General features: G+C 46.2%; 1 protein-coding gene and 1 long non-coding RNA gene across 2 annotated transcripts in view; one reads left to right on the top strand and one right to left on the bottom strand.

Moving 5' to 3' along the window:
* The window catches only part of LOC311513139, a 50,158-nt gene that overhangs the window by 1,445 nt on the left and 32,002 nt on the right, over nt 1-16,711 (bottom strand). The window contains exons 2-4 of the long non-coding RNA XR_014709680.1: nt 14,445-14,593; nt 10,549-10,895; nt 2,145-2,256 (exon numbers count right to left, since the gene is read on the bottom strand). This is a non-coding gene — a long non-coding RNA (uncharacterized lncRNA). The remainder of the gene's footprint in view (nt 1-2,144; nt 2,257-10,548; nt 10,896-14,444; nt 14,594-16,711) is intronic.
* Nucleotides 210-11,523, top strand: LOC311513138 (tetraspanin-33-like). Its single transcript, XM_084614782.1, has 8 exons — nt 210-755; nt 1,103-1,160; nt 2,902-3,026; nt 6,510-6,584; nt 7,120-7,215; nt 7,802-7,942; nt 8,609-8,770; nt 9,473-11,523. The coding sequence occupies exons 1-8, from the start codon at nt 699-701 to the stop codon at nt 9,566-9,568; spliced, it is 810 nt and encodes a 269-aa protein (XP_084470908.1). The 5' UTR covers nt 210-698; the 3' UTR covers nt 9,569-11,523.

The raw sequence follows: 16,711 nt of genomic DNA, 5'->3' as shown, positions 1-16,711 counted from the left end.
CCCCGCCACCGCTACCCCAGGGCTCCGGCAGGGATTTAAAGGGCTCAGTGAGAGGAACCCCACTCTGGCACCTTTCACTGTGTTTACTTTAAAGGCTGTTTTTAAAAAAAAATTAATTGTAGGAGTCTCTCTTTTTTCATGTGGGGGTGAAGGGTGAGTTCTCATAGGGTTCCCATTCCAAGTGCCTCTCTCCTCATTCCAGTTGCCAAGCACTCTTCCTTCTCAGTGAGCCCTACCCAAGGAATGAGGGGCTGGGACTCCAGCTCCTAGGAACCTGCCTCTCTGATGCATAGAATCTAGTCTGCGCCTGTTTCTTCCTGTCTCCTCTGACATCTCTCTTCAAATGGCTTCTCTTCCTCCTATTCTCAATAACCTGAATGGAAGAATGCTGCCCCACCTCACTGCTGGGTTTCTCCTTGCCTTGGCCTCCTCTTCTTCCAGTGTTTTCTGAGGTCTTCATTTCAGGAGTTTATTTTGCCTAGTCAGCCTGTCCTACTGCAGCTGCAAGAGAGCTGAAAACAGGCAAGTGACTTACACTAGGAAACACGTGGCAAACCTGACTGTACATGTCAGTCTTTTCCCTTTGTGCCCGTAATGCTCCCTAGAGCACATGACCCAGGCATCAAGAATCAGCAGAGAAACAGACTCCACATCTGGGAGAGTGGTGTGCTGGCATCAGAGACTCCAGGACACGAACCATGAGAACAAAACAGCTCATCAAATACACTTTGTTTGTCTCCTGTTACCTTTTCTGGGTGAGTCTGAGCAGGGATGGGGCTGCTAGGCCCAGGGTGTGGCTGACACTGGATGGGCAGCAAGATCACTGCATGCAGGGAAACCCACTTTCAAAGTCGTCCCAGTGAAGAGTCACTCTGGCCAGTTGTGATATTAGGGCCCTGTGGTGAGGATGTCAGGGTGCAGGTCCCTTGTAAATTGCTAATCTGCCTTTTGGTATCCCTTCATCTGGGCTCCCCTGGGACAGGCTGAGAGACCTGCTTCTCTTCTCTGGCTGGGCAAATATCTCCTGCTCCCAGGCTTAGATGCTGTTGGGGATTTTTCCTCTTGCAAAATGATGAGTTTGTCTCTGATTCTTCCTCCCTAGGTGGCCAGTGGGCTCATGGTGGCAGTTGGTATTTATGCCAAACTCTCTAAGGAAGCAAGTAAGTACCATTTCCTGTCCCTCCCTGAGTTACTGTCACAGGGTGGCTATCCTGCTCCTAAAATAGAAGGGGTTTAAAGCAGTTCTGGAGAGGACTGTGGCTGGGGATGGCTGATTGGGGAAGCAGCCACAGCTGGGCCATGCCCCAATCAGGCCCCCAGCTGGCCTGTATAAAAAGGCTGTGAGCCAAATACCCAAGGAGTCTCTCCCTAGGCTAGGAGAGTGCGCCGCGCCAAGCCAAGCCAAGCCAAGCCAAGCCAAGCCAAGCCAAGCCGGGTGCTCCAGGCTGGGAACTCCCCAGGCTGTAGGGCCTGGCTCAAGGCCCATAGAGGTACTGGAAGGCAACAGGTCTGAACCCCTTTGCCTATGATGAGTGGCCTTTACACTGCAGTCTGCCCCAGGGAGTGGGGGCTTGGTGATGACTGGCAGTAGCCCAGACTGAGGCAAGGTGGGGATAGTGGGTTGGGGGTTCCACAGGAAGGGGAGACCCAGAGTAGAGTTTGGGGGTGCTGCCAGGGGGCAGAACCCAGAGAAAGGGGCACTGGGGTCTGTGAGGGACATGGGGGCCAGAGCTGTGTGGATCACTAGCCTGCAGAGGGTGCTCTGTGCTGGATAGAGCTAATTCCCCAATGACCAACAGGAGGCGCTGCAGGGGTGAGTCCACTCCTTTACAGGTTTCAGAGTAGCAGCCATGTTAGTCTGTATTTGCAAAAAGAAAAGGAGGACTTGTGGCACCTTAGACTAACAAATTTATTTGAATATAATCTTTTTGTGAGCTACCGCTCAAATACACTGCATTTTTCACTGAATGCATCTGTGGAAGTGAGCTGTAGCTCACAAAAGATTATACTCAAATAAATTTGTTAATCTCTAAGGTGCCACAAGTACTCCTTTTTGCTCCTTTACAGTTTCCAAACTGGAGTTTAGATAAAGCTAACAAAGTGACTGCAGGGTAATTGTGTAGTCATTGCTCTCTTCCCAGTACCGTGTGGAGATGAGCTCCATGGCCCATTTCTGATTGGCAGTTTTCAAATCACCCTCCACCATGGTTCCTGTATGTCACTCCTGCAGGGTGTTGCCCAATCCTTTTGATGGATCTACAAGGGTGAGAAGGATTATTAATAACCATGTACGTTTGTCATGCCCAAAGACTGCTGAGTGTTCAGCAATAATCACTAAACAAATTAAAAATGGATCAAATAAGGCGGTACAGCCTAATGAATGCCTGAGAACTCTGGAAAGTAAACTCAGGAGGGAGCTCAGCTCCTTCCACCAATGCCATGAACCTAAGGCTTTGTTGCCTTGCCCAGTTTCAAGGCTGGGGAATAAACCTCCAAGCACAAATTCCCCCTCCCTTCAATGTGCCATTTGTATTTGCTGAGCACTAGCTATGTGCTTGGTCCTGTACAGACCATAGAGACACACATGGCATCTGCCTGGAAGGGTTTACAGTCCAAGGTGACAAATGTGTTCATCAATTAAACATGCGGACCCAGGCCACCTTGTAGTGCAGAACTTTGTTTGGTGAGTGTTTTGTAATCCCAATTGATGAGTGCGGGAAGGAAATGTGTTTCAAGGGGAGGGTTGGGGATTGCCCTGGAAGGCTAGTATGTGGAACTTGTCCAGCTCCATGTTTTTCTGTGAGCTCTGCATCCATTCTTGATACTCCGAAGGGAAGAGGAAGGAGCATGATTTGGCTTGCACTAAGTTCTTACTTTGCCTTGTTTTTCAATCTCTGCCAGGTGCTGTGGATTCGCTCCTCACTGATCCCTCGCTGATCTTGCTCACAGTGGGGATCCTAATGTTTGGCATCACCTTTGTGGGGTGTACAGGAGCCTTGCGTGACCTGCCTGTGCTGCTGAAAATTGTAAGGCGAGGCTAGTGGGATGATTTCTTCTACCTGAAAGGGATCCCTATGCCTTGGGCTGCCCTTACTAGGCAACTTCCCGCCTAAAGAGACTGCCTCAAAGAGTGGAGTGTGAACCTGCTCCACCTGCATTAGGAGATCAATTTTTGTCAGTCTCTTAAGTGGATGCTGAAGGGGAGCACTGGCAGTACTAGCATGTTACTGAGCTAGTGGGAAAATAGCTCCCCAACTGCCTGAACAGCAAGGAGAGAGAAAAAAAACCAGTGAATTCCTGACCACACTAAAGCCATCTTTCAGAGTAGCAGCCGTGTTAGTCTGTATTCGCAAAAAGAAAAGGAGTACTAGTGGCACCTTAGAGACTAACCAATTTATTTGAGCATAAGCTTTCGTGAGCTACAGTTCACTTCATCGGATGCAGTGAGCTGTAGCTCACGAAAGCTTATGCTCAAATAAATTGGTTAGTCTCTAAGGTGCCACTGGTACTCTGTTTCTTTTTACTAAAGCCATCGTGACTCATAACTTCTGCTCCCCACCTGTCCCTTTGGTTGCACATCCAAGCAAAAAGATCTGGTGGCTTGTGCCAGTTGTCACCTTTTTAATGTGGCCTGTTTTTCACATTTGCACCAACATTTTGCCATTTACACTATTTGTCCCAAGTCGAAGGGTTGTTTATAATATTTGCCCATCAGAATCCACAGTTGTTGCCTTTATGGGAATTTTGCAGAGACTTTGCAAATGTAACATTCCTCCAGGTGTTATGAGGTTATCTTGGGGATAATTTCATTGTGGAGTATCTTGAGGCACAGACATGCTACAGCAGTGCAATGCAAGAAAGTGTGTATGATATGTTTGGAGACTGCATGTTTCTTCTAGCTAATGAAATCCAATGTGGCTGGAAGAGGTTTAGGGTGTGTTCTTTTCATTTGCAAATAACAGAAATTCCCTCTTGACAGGATTTAACATGTCCCAGTAATACAAAAGGAAAGGTTCCTTCTCAAGTGTCAACTAATGTTTATCACTATTGCTGGGTAAATACTGGCCCCCTCCAAACAATGTCTTGGAATATGGGCTTCAATTTTAAAATACACTTGCTTTGATGTCCTTGTGCGTTTCTGAGCTGACCTTCTGAGCCCTCAAGTTGCACTCAGCAACATTTGGGTGAACAAATTTCAGAATGGCCTGTGTAAAAATCTGTGTAGGAAGAGCGCTCCATAGGAGTTATATTTATGCAATTGGAGAACAGAAACAATCCCATCTGCCTTATGTGACCCCCTCAACTGAATTTTGAGTGCTGGGAATCAAATGCGTGGACTCAACATGATAAATCTACGGAGTAAAAAAAAATTTTCACAACTTGTCAAATAAACATGAGGAAATTGCTGACTGCAGCAAAAACTCACTAAAGAAATTGTTTGCTAACTCAAAGAATTCATTTCCCCGTGCTGGTTCCTGTGCCGGAGACTTAACCATGCTAATGAAAAGATGGCATTTAAACTAGACTGGACAAAATACTAGAGACTAGACTGTAGGGAACAACAACCAGCCCCAGCGATGGGCTAACAACACTTGGCAAATACCTAGCACTTTGCAACTTCAAAGCACAGCCAGGAGGTGAGTGTTATTAGCTGACCTCATAGGTCTTTTCCATCCCTAATTGTTGAGATTCCATGACGGACACTCAGACAAGGCTCCTTCCAAGCAGCTAACATGGATTTATGGCTCATTACAACAATCTAACCTAAAAAAACTAACCTTTTGTCCTATGACAGCAAAGGTGTTAACTGCCCACTTCACCTTGAATGACTTCTTTCATGCATCCGATGAAGTGAGCTGTAGCTCACAAAAGCTTATGCTCAAATAAATTGGTTAGTCGCCAAGGTGCCACAAGTACTCCTTTTCTTTTTGTGAATGCAGACTAACACGGCTGCTACTCTGAAACCTCTTACAACATGTAATTCCTTATGCTAAACAACCTGTTCCACCTTGTATTTAGCTGTGACACTCTGAGTACATTTCCCAGTCATGAAGAAGAGCTCTGTGTAAGCTCAAACTCGTCCCTTTCACCAGTAGAAGTTGGTCCAATAAAAGATATTACCTCACCCACCTTGTTGGGACCAACACAGCTACAACATTACAAAAAGCAGCTAATAGGGCAGTCACAATGGCAGCAAGGTCAGGGTATGTCTCCCAGCCTAGGTTGACAGATCTGGGTGAAAAAAGAAAAGGAGGACTTCTGGCACCTTAGAGACTAACCAATTTACTTTTTGCGAATACAGACTAACACGGCTGTTACTCTGAAACCAATTTATTTGAGCATAAGCTTTCGTGAGCTACAGCTGACGAAAGCTTATGCTCAAATAAATTGGTTAGTCTCTAAGGTGCCACAAGTACTCCTTTTCTTTTTGCGGATACAGACTAACATGGCTGCTACTCTGAGATCCGGGTGAGCAGAGCTTGCACTGGAGGCCGAGCAACTTCAAAGTGCTGTCTCTAACACGATCTTTAAAACACGAGTGCAAGCCCCATTAGCCCTAATCTGGGCTGGGAGGCTTGCTCCAAAATGCTGATCTGACTGTGGAGTCAGTGCCTGTCCCATTAGCACAGGCAATCTCAGCTCCATCACCAGAGGCAGTGGGCCATTCTTGTCTGAAACATTCTAATCATTTCCTTCTATCCTCACATGCAAATGAAGCATGGAGGCTTGTGGGAAAACCAGCCAGGGGGAAATTCTGTTCTCGGCCATGCTATATTCCTCAACTGGGACTTGTAGGCAGGGGACTTGACGCTCCAGGACATTCGGGTAGTGATATTTACCAGCAGTACTACTATTAAGCCATGATGGGGAACCCTGCCTTGTAATAACACTGGTACCCAGGTGGTTGCCTGGAAGTTCTCACATTCAGCCCTCCTGCTGCAAGGAGGGCTGGGACCTGGTACAACAACAGCAGTGTAGTGCAGGGAGGAGACAGCCTTCTATGCATAAATAATCAGGCCTGGTCTCTCCAAGGGGCTGGTCACTTAAATTATTCCCCTGCTCAGCCAGGTCTTGGGCTTGTCCCCTGTGCTCTCTGCAGTGTTTCAGCTGCTGTGTCCTCTTGTAGAATCTGGAACTAGATTTTCCAAGCCTTCCTGTACAGGGTGCATCTCTGGAGTTTCCAGGGATTGTCTTGTGTGTAACAGGTCCTAAGCAGGCCCCAGTGCCTTGGGGGCCCCCAAGATAAGGTATTACTGAATGGGAAATGCTGATTTATTGCACCTGACAGCTGACTTCCTCTGGACTGTTGGAGGTGGAGGCTGGTATCATTGGTGTTCTGGGCATTGGTATTAACACACATACACAGCAGGGTGAATGTACATGACACGTCATAGACACGGCCCCAGCCCCACAGAGCTCTTGCTCTAAGGGCTCTTGCATCGATGCTGGCAGGGGGGAACTGGTTGCTCTAAACTTTGTTCTGATGATCTCACCCCTTCATTTTTCAGTTTGCTTGGATTTTACTGATCAGTCTCATTCTCCAGATCGTGGCTGCTGTCCTGGGATTTCTCTTCTCTGGCATGGTAACTGCACAGTTAACTCCAGAGCTGGCTGACACTTTGCTGAATTAGACAGTTGAATTTGGCAGCATAGTTGCATGAGCACAGATCTAGAAGTCAGCAGCACCCTATGTAGCCTTGGGCAAGTCTCTTCCCCTCCCTGCCTCAGTTTCCCCTCTGGAAGATGGGAACATTAATACTTCCTCTACCTACCTGACTGTGAGGTTGTCAAGATTAATCAGTTAACATCTGAATGCATACTGTAGTGTGCTATATAAATGCAGAGTATTTATACTCTGGCTGCCAACAGAAATGCAGGTCAACCTTCTTCATCTGCATTTTTTGGGAGGTGAACAGGGAAAATGGCAGCCACTTGGGTTTAACTTGCATTTGTCCGTGTGACAGGCTCAGGTCAGGGGTACCTCGGAGTCAGAGGCCAGATGCCACAGAGACAAGTCTTGGGCCCAAAGTGCAGGAAATGGAAAACAAGGGGAGCTTCTGCAAGTCAATGAATCTGCCTGGTAGATGCTGACAACTGCACTGTCTCTGTGTGTTGCAGGTGTTGGAGAAAGCAGCATTTCTGATGGGAAAAGCTATCTCTGGTTATAGGAATGACCTAGATTTACAGAACCTTATTGATTATATACAGAAAAAGGTAATTTAATAACACCTCTCAGATTTGTATCATGCTTTGCTGTTTAACTATTTCAGTGAAGGCAAATGGCTAAACAGACCCTGTCTCAGATCCTCAGTCAGTGCTGGGATCTCAGTGCCAGCCTTAGATCCTCACATACACATGGAGCCTAAAGCCAGGTCCCTGAGAGCCAGCTTCTCATTGTCTTGCCAGTGTTCAAGTCAGTGTTTCCTCCACTCCTCACATCACAGAAAGGAGCATGGTCTCCACTTATTTTTTGTGTCCATGGCAGCAGCTGTGACTTTCACCAGGGCAGATGGGAACAGGGCCAATTTAGGGAAACTCCCCATTTTTGCTCCCTGTTTGCACCACAAAACACAGTTGCTTCTCCCTCCCCAGTTGGATTGCTAAAGTCCCCTGAAAGCCTCAGGGTCTACCTGTGAATACCCATTAGAGAGATAAGAGAGAGATGGTTGTCACCCGTGTTTCAGAGTCACTTATCTCAGAGCTATTCTCAGAAATTCTGTCTGTACAGCCCCATGCACACTTGGGCTCTGTGTAAACAAGCAGCTACCCCAAGGTCCTCCTTTCTGTTTCACTCTCTCAGTTCGAGTGCTGTGGGGTGCATTCCTACAAGGACTGGTCTCAGAATATTTACTTTGAGTGCCAAGACTCTAACCCCAGTCTGGAACGCTGTGCTGTGCCTTTCTCCTGCTGCATCCAGAAGGATAAAAAGGCAGCCATTACTGTAAGTCAAATCTGGCCACATTTTTATGGTTAAAATTTTTTTCTTGAGGTTTCTATTTTAAAAAATCTCCATTGCAGCACGTGGTTGGGAACTAAGGGCACACATTAAAATAAAGCCAAAGAGATCAAGTAGGAAAGTATCAGAGGTACTTTGCATTTATATAACGTTTCATGTCAGGATCTCAATGCAGTTTGCAAGGTCAGGTCAGTATCGTTATCCGCTCTGGGTTAAGGAAACTGAGACACAGAAAGGCAATGTGAATTTACTTAGAATATACAGTGAGTCTATGGAAGAGACGCAAACAGAACCCACATCTCCCAATTCCAAATCCCCTATTCTAACCACTTAACATGGTGCCTGTTTGTAACATAGCTGGCTAGATCACTAAGAACAAAGCAGCGTTCTGTTCTGGTTCTTTGATTGGGCCCATCACTATGTATCAGGATCATAGGACTGGAAGGGACCTCGAGAGGCCATCTAGTCCAGTCCCCTGCACTCATGGCAGGACTAAGTATTAGCTAGACCATCCTTGATAGATGTTTGTATCAGGACACCTGTCCCCTCCTTCTCCTCTCAGGATCAGGCATGCAGTGACTACTTCAGGGGGGAAAGAACAGATCCTGTTCCTCACTCACTAAACTCTTGCTGACTCTTCTCTCCCTACAGAGTGTTCTCAACAGCATGTGTGGCTATGGGACCCAGAACCTGAGATCATGGAAAGCAGAAAGTCTGATATACACTGAGGGCTGCTTGGAAAAGATTGTTGGCTGGGGGCAGAGAAACCTGCTGCTTGTTGCAGGGCTAGCAATAGGACTGTTTTTCTTGGAGGTAACTGAGGCTGTAACAGCGTTAAGACTATGTCTGTACTAGAAAAGTGCATCAGTTTAATTAAATCCATTAAAAACTAATTGAGTAAACCAGTGCAAACTCTCAAGAGTAATGCACTTAAACTGATTTAAGCTAAATTAACATAAGCAAAGGTTAAGCTGGTAACTTACAAATGCAAGCTAAACTAATATCACACATGTTGATGCAACCTACCTGTATGTATAGAAGTGCATCTATATTAAGAGTTTGCATTGATTTAAATTGATTTTGAAATAAATGTGGTTAAACCATTGCATTTTTCTAGCATAAACAAAGCCAAGAATCTGCTTGGCTAGCTCTGCTTGGCTAGCCCTGTGAATGATAACCACACCCTTCCGGCCAAAGTTTTCAATCTTGGGTGGCTAATGTTAACACCTAAATCCATAGTCAGATATACAGTACTAATAATATAGTGACATATGAACAATAATGCTTAGGCACCTAAACAAGTAGCCTGATTTTCACAGGTGCTTAACTCCTGCAGCAACCATGAAAGTCAGTGGGGGACACAGTTCTTGGCACCAGAACCTTGGGTTTTGTCTAGAGGGTAAATTACAGGATTTTGTTGTCCCTTCCCTGGCATTTCCCCTGCTTTAAGACCTCAGGGATGTTGCTTTCAGGTGTTAATGAATCCAGCCCTAGTGACTTCCTTTTCCCTTCCAGATTCTCGTGTTTTCCATGGCCGTGATGCTCATTTACCAGATCGACCTGATCATACAGAAACGGAAAAGCACAAGGAGGAGAGGCCCCGAGAAATAAGTCTGTTACTCCCATCAAGAGCCCTGCATGGTCTCTGTTGCCACTGGTGTGGGCTGCGGAGAAGGAACAAACTGAGATCTCAGACAAAACACTGTGAATACCCCAGAGGGTGCCAGGGCCCATGCCCCAGGTGAATAAACAGACAGTGGAAAGCATTTTCTGTGCATATGCTGCTTGGAAAGGGCCCTTGCTGCCTGGTGGGTCTCTCCCTCCTCCCCCCCTGTTTTATTACCATGGACATATTCACAAAACCAGATCTTTTTTTTCTGAGATTCCTGATGCTTATTCTCCATCTGTGGTCAGAGTCCTCTGGTTGCTTTAGCGATCACTTTGGAGGACAGGGTTACAATTGAAAAGAAAATGGACAAATTGGAGAATTGGTCGGAAATCAAGGTGAAAGTCAGTAAAGACAAGTGCAAAGTACTACACTTGGGAAGAAAAATGTCAAATGCATAACTACAAAATGGGGAATAACTGGTTAGGTGTTAGTGCTGCTGAAAAGGATCTGGGGGTTATAGCAAATCACAAATTGAACATGAGCCAACAATGTGATGCAGTTGCAAAAAATGCTAATATCATTTTGGGGTATTGTAATAGAGTCCCCAGAGGGCCAGCTGGGTAGCCCACCCAGTTTCCAGCCTTGCCTCCCTTCAGGAGGGCCTTTCAGTCCAGTTCCTAATCCTTGTATGGATGGGGCTTAGCTTTATCTCAGGCTCTTTAATGTTCTTGCCCTCTCCTTACTAGAAGGGGAGTGGGGTGGAAATGAGCCTTACACCCCTCCTGCAGCAAGGGCAGTTGGAAGGGGAGCCTGGTCCCTCCCACTCCACCAGGCTCTTACCCAGGGTCGTATGAGTGCCAACAATGTCAAGCACCCTGGAATGCCCTCCAATTTGCTCCTGGGTCACTTCCTACCATCCATCTCCCCACATGCCTCCAAGTCCTATATAAGATAACAAAAGAAAATGAAAAGACAACTAAACCTTCAACCCAAACTTGGCTCAGCAGGTAGTCTTATTCCTCACAGGGAGGCTGCTTTGGCACCCTTGTTCAGGAGTCCACAGGGTAGATCTGTCTTCCTCCCCAGCCTCCCTCTTCTGAACTAAGTTGCTCTCAAGTTTTAAGATGCCTCTCCAGTTAGAGCATGCTCTGCAGGTCTGGAGTGGTGGTGCTTCCTTTAACCCCTTCAGACCCAGTGTGGGCTTTGTACACTGCATCACAGGTACATTAACAGGAGTGTTGTTTGTAAGACACAGGAGGTAATTGTCCCATTCTATTCAGCACTGGTGAGGCCTCAGCTGGAGTACTGTGTCCAATTCTGGGTGCCGCACTGTAGGAAAGATGTGGATAAATTGGAGAAAGTCCACAGGAGAGCAACAAAAATAATAAAAGGTTTAATATATCTGACTTATGAGGAAAAGTTTTTAAAAATTGGGTATGTTTAGTCTTGAGAAAGATGGCAGAGGGGGATCTGATGACAGTCTTCTAATGTGTTAAGGGCTGTTATAAAGAGAATGGTGATCAACTGTTCTCCATGTCCACTGAAGGTAGGACAAGAAGAAATGGGCTTAATCTGCAGCCAGGGAGATATTAGGGAAAACTTTCTAACTATAAAGATAGTTAAGCTCTGGAGCAGGCTTCCAAGGGAAGTAGTGGAATCCCCGTCATTGCAGGTTTTTAAGAACAGGTTGGACAAATGCCCATCAGGGATGGGCTAGCTTTACCTGGTCCCCCCTCAGTTCAAGGGGCTGGACTAGAAGACCTCTCAAGGTCCTTTTCAGGTCTACATTTCTATGATTGTGATAGCACACATGGGGGGCTTTGATCACAGTGAGGCGATTAGCAATTGCTGCGGAGAAATTGTGAAGCTGTTTACAAGTACCAGTCTCTTGTAATAACTAATGGGGAATGTGCCAAAGGGATGGAATTGTTTCATAATAAAGATTTCCCCCATTTTCCATGAGGTGCCAGTTCTTTGGAGTTTTAAAGCCACAAAGTCCCTGTCATGGAGGCCACTGGCTAGTACAGTCCCTGGGGGATTTGTATCACAGGCTCTGTGTTCGGCTATATTTGCATGTACTGTAACTATTCAAGTTATTGCCAGGAATGCTTTCTTGAAGAGCTGAACCTTTAGGATTGTTGTTTTTTTTTTGCCATGGTGCTAAAGGGTCCAATCATGTTAAGAGCTGAGCACCCAGCTCCCATTCACTGAGCACTCCTGAGCTTATATGATCACAAACCCAAACTTTTTTTGGGGGGAGGGCGATGGAACCAAACACACTTTTGCACCTGAAAACTACCAGTGTCCTTCAGCAGCAATGGCAACTTTCCAGGCTCAAGAAAATTTGGGAGCCTTTATTGGGTGATGCTGCCACAGACTGAGAACTTTTAGCTGGCAATTGTTGGAAATATGACACATTTGCTTGGAGTGAAGGAGTCTGTTTGCTGCTAACTCCAGCTGGTGAGAATTTATTGGCAGGGCATTTTCCTTCTCACTGTACCTCATGTACTGTAGAAATGTGCAATTCGGAGTGATCCTGTGCAAGGCCAGTTCTCTCACAGTCTGACAAGTATGTGAACAAGCAAATTGCGTTTTGTACAGTGTAATCCAAACTGTAAGAATCATCTTGTGCCACTGGAGTCCAGCTGTCATATCACTTTCCAAAATAAAATCATTATTTTTTTCCTGGTCATTGTTGACACTGCGTGGTCAGTTAGTTCTTGCACAATATTACATTTTTCTTGTCAGCTTCCCCTGTGTGCTGCGTCTGTCCTCCCTGTAGTTTACCTGGAGCCACATCACAGACTTCAGAGGTCACTGTAGTAAATATTGTAAACAGTGTAAATATTGACTGGGAATATTTTTAATTGAGGTGTTTTAGTAGGTCACCCTTTTACACTTTGACAAAAGACTAGAGCAGACAGGGCTTGAGTGTATTCCCCCGTGTCGTCAAAACCTGCTCTGAGCAGGTGGAAAGAAGGCCTGTGCCCTGCCTGGATTCATGCTAATACTGTTGCTAGCGATGGTACCGCTGCCCACTGCTGGAATATGGCTACAAGAATTTCTAGCATAAACAAGGCCACTGAGCGAAAGGGTCTCAAGTGTGCATCCCTGACTAAGAGCACACTGGAGTCTGGCACTTTTAGAGCACCCCGGGGATTCGCCCAAGTGACAAACACTGGTTGCTGTAGAGATGGATGCCCTCCTGGGATGCAGCCAAGCCCCTGTGTTGCAAGGAGACAGTGTTTCACAGCTATCAGTGCAGACTCAGAGCTCTAGGTTTTCCTAATTTTTCTATTTGAACAGCTGAGGCTTTTACTGGGTCCTGTTTAAATGTGAAGGAACAAAGCCCCACAATGGTCTGTTCTCTGGGATGATATAGGAAGTCTTGAGGGGGCAGTTTCCAAGTGTGCTTAATTGCTCACTAGTGCCACATGCTGGGTCTCATTCCTGACACTTGTTTGAATAAAGAAAAGGAGGACTTGTGGCACCTCAGAGACTAACAAATTTATTTGAGCGTAAGCTTTCGTGAGCTACAGCTCACTTCATCGGATGCATTCAGCCTTGTTTGAATAGATTCTTCTGTAAAGCACAGAGTCCTCCACGGGAGAAGTCAGCAAGTGAAGACACCAGCATGAGTCTCAGCTGCCTCAGCCCGGACACATGCCAGGAACTTCTCCAGGGTAAGATGGTCCCTTTGCCCTTCCAGCCATCCAGTGTCGTCCGAATCTTCATCAGCTCAGCCTCCTCAGGTAAATAAGCTGCGAAGTGCTGAAGATGCCAAATGCTTTTGGAAGTCTGAATGCAGATCTTGTGCTTTACACCAGAAGGGATGAGGGTAGTGGGTTGCACTGTGCTGCAACATGGCCAGGCTGCTTGACTCAGGAGAGAATCATGTCCTCCCTGGGAGTTGCAGCTCCATATCAAAGGGTGAAGGTGGCTGCAGTCTGCTGCATTTTATTCAAAGTAAGGTGCGTGCTGTACTTGTCACCACCATCCCCTCTGCATATAGATATGTCCAAGAGAGCAGGATTCTGGCACTAATGGCATTGCCGGTGCAGAAAGGGTCAGTCTGCAGCACACTGTACTGTGCAAGGGGCCAAGGAGAAGAGATGCTGGCTGGTGCACAAGGCTCCCTTTCAAGTGGCTTTAGGGAGGCTGGGTGCAATGGGTCCCCTGAATTTCGTTCTTCCATTGTAGTGTGGAGAAAAATACATGGAACAGCATGTGTGTGTATGTGCTTGTGTGTGAGAGCATGGATGGGAGTGTGCACGCTTGAGCATGTGAAGAGTGGGGTATGCATGAATGTACATGTCTGTGTGTGTGAGGGGAAGGGCTGTGCACGTGCAGGGCATTGTGTGGGGTAAGGGGTATATATGTGGCTGTGAGTGTTCTTATCTTTCTCCTATTTGCTCTTTGGTTTTCTTTGTCCCAGCCCTGGTAGAGCTCTCTCAGTTAGACCTCATCAGGCTGCTGTGTTTGGATCCCAAGATGCTATACCTGTGTGCTCTTAACCTTCCCTTGGTCAAAGTAGGCTGCAGCACTGTCTCTTTATTTGGCTGCTTGGTACATGTCCTGGGCACAGGCTTTTGTCTGTTACCCCTTCACAAAAATGGGACTTGATGGCCCAGCTGTCCTAGGCCCACAGGACCAGAGCTCACTTCCCAAATTCTCCAGTACCTTCTGCACAACCTTTTCCAGGTTCCAACTTGTAGGCACTCCCCTTTACAGTTCACCTGCCCAGGGACACATGATAGTGGAAACAGAAAGACACCCAGGCTTTGCAAAGGCTTCAAAAACCAATCACTTCTTTTTTTAGCTAGCTCAAGAAATACACAGATCTAGACAAAACAATCACACCTGGACACATTTCCTTACCTCATTTCCTCACCACTCTTGAGCGTTCTTTGTGCTTAGGTCTGAGGTCTTTAAGGAGTCCAGAGTCTCCTCTCCTGTGCACAGCTTCTCCTCTGACACATGGAATCTCTCTTTCCTCTGCATCCAGTTTCCCCCCTCCTTAGTTGGTCCTGCAGTTAAAAACAACACCTCAGCTATGAAAGCATGCCCCCATGTGCCTCTCTCCTGCCCAAGCTTCCCTTGTTCTGTGAGTCCCCACTCTCAAGATCCCTGGTTTTTAAGACACAGCACTAGTAACTGGCCTTTTTGTTCTCCTGGTTTGGGATTTTCCACTCTCCAGAACCCCTGCAGAGAAGTTGGAGAAAATTGGTTTAACATAGGCCATGGTATTGTCCTAGTGCTCCCCTTTGAATGGGAGCCATCAAGGTTTAACGACCCTACATTGTCCCTGGTTTTGGAGATATGCAGCACAGCCCCTGACAGTAGATGGCTGACTCCACATACATCTATTGTTTGGTCTCTGCCAAATTCAGTCATGATAAATACGTCACGGACAGTGAAATCTGGTCTTTTGTGTGCTTTTACCCTATACTATATAGATTTCATGGGCGAGACCAGCATTTCTTAAATTGGGGGGTTCTGACCCAAAAGGGAATTGCAGGGGGGGTCGCAAGGCTATTTTAGGAGGGGGTGCGGTATTGCCACGCTTACTTCTGTGCTGCCATCAGCGCTGGGTGGCTGGAGAGCAGTGGCTGGTTGCTGGAGAGTGGCAGCGGGTGGGCTGAGTGCCCAGCTCTGAAGGCGGTGCCTCTCCAGCAGCAGCGCAGAAGTAAGGGTGGCAATACTGCACCCATCATTTCTGCGCTCCTGCTGGTGGCCGCGCTGCCTTCAGAGCTGGGCTCCCAGCCAGCAGCCGTTGCTCTCCAGCTGCCCAGCTCAGAAGGCAGCGCGGCCACCAGCAGCAGCACAGAAGTAAGGGTAGCAGTACCGCAACCCCCCTACAATAACCTTGCAACACCCCCCTACACACTCCTTTTTGGGTCAGGATCCCTACAATTACAACACCCTGAAATTTCAGATTTAAATAGCTGAAATCATGAAATTTACAATATTTAAAATCCTATGACTGTGAAATTGACCAAAATGGACAATGAATTTGATAGGGTCCTACCTACTGTATGCAGTATCATCGCAGCCATATCAGCCCAATAAAAGATGTAACCTCACCTACTTTGTCCACATAAACTGAGTAATTCAATGACACAGCAATTTAATTAAATCAACTAGTATTCATAATGACAGGTTTCAGAGTAACAGCCGTGTTAGTCTGTATTCGCAAAAAGAAAAGGAGTACTTGTGGCACCTTAGAGACTAACCAATTTATTTGAGCATGAGCTTTCGTGAGCTACAGCTCACTTCATCGGATGCATGCCGTGGAAACTGTAGCAGACTTTATATATACACAGAGAATATGAAAAAATACCTCCTCCCACCCCACTGTCCAGCTGGTAATAGCTTATCTAAAGTGATCATCAGGTGGGCCATTTCCAGCACAAATCCAGGTTTTCTCACCCTCCACCCCCCCCCCCCACAGATTCACTCTCCTGCTGGTGATAGCCCATCCAAAGTGACAACTCTTTACACAATGTGCATGATAATAAAGTTCATGATAATACGAAAGCTTATGCTCAAATAAATTTGTTAGTCTCTAAGGTGCCACAAGTACTCCTTTTCTTTTTGCGAATAGAGACTAACACGGCTGCTACTCTGAAACCTGTCCTGGATCAGTAATAGATCAAAGCTGCTGTGTGGTACTCAACAGCTCGAAGCTATCTCAAAATCCACTGTTGCTCAGCTTGCATTTAAAAAACCATAAAACAAACAAAAAACACATTATGTTTCTACAAAAAGAAAAGGAGGACTTGTGGCACCTTAGAGACTAACAAATTTATTTGAGCATAAGCTTTCGTGAGCTACAGCTCACTTCATCTCAATGCATCCGATGAAGTAAGCTGTAGCTGACGAAAGCTTATGCTCAAATAAATTTGTTAATCTCTAAGGTGCCACAAGTCCTCCTTTTCTTTTTGCGGATACAGAATAACACGACTGCTACTCTAAAACTTGTCATTATGTTTCTAGGCTTTATAAAGAAAATGTTTAAAATATGACTTCACAGCACCAATGCAGTAATGTGTGTCTGAATCTGCATGCAGCAGGAAACAATAGTGCTAACTGTCAGACAGTACTGTGATGAGGAGAGTATGAAACTTAGCTAGATTAGATAAGTA

This window comes from Lepidochelys olivacea (assembly GCF_965140295.1).
Source record: "Lepidochelys olivacea isolate rLepOli2 genome assembly, chromosome: 25".
NCBI lineage: Eukaryota > Metazoa > Chordata > Testudines > Cheloniidae > Lepidochelys > Lepidochelys olivacea.
This window is presented reverse-complemented; position numbering and strand designations above follow the sequence as displayed.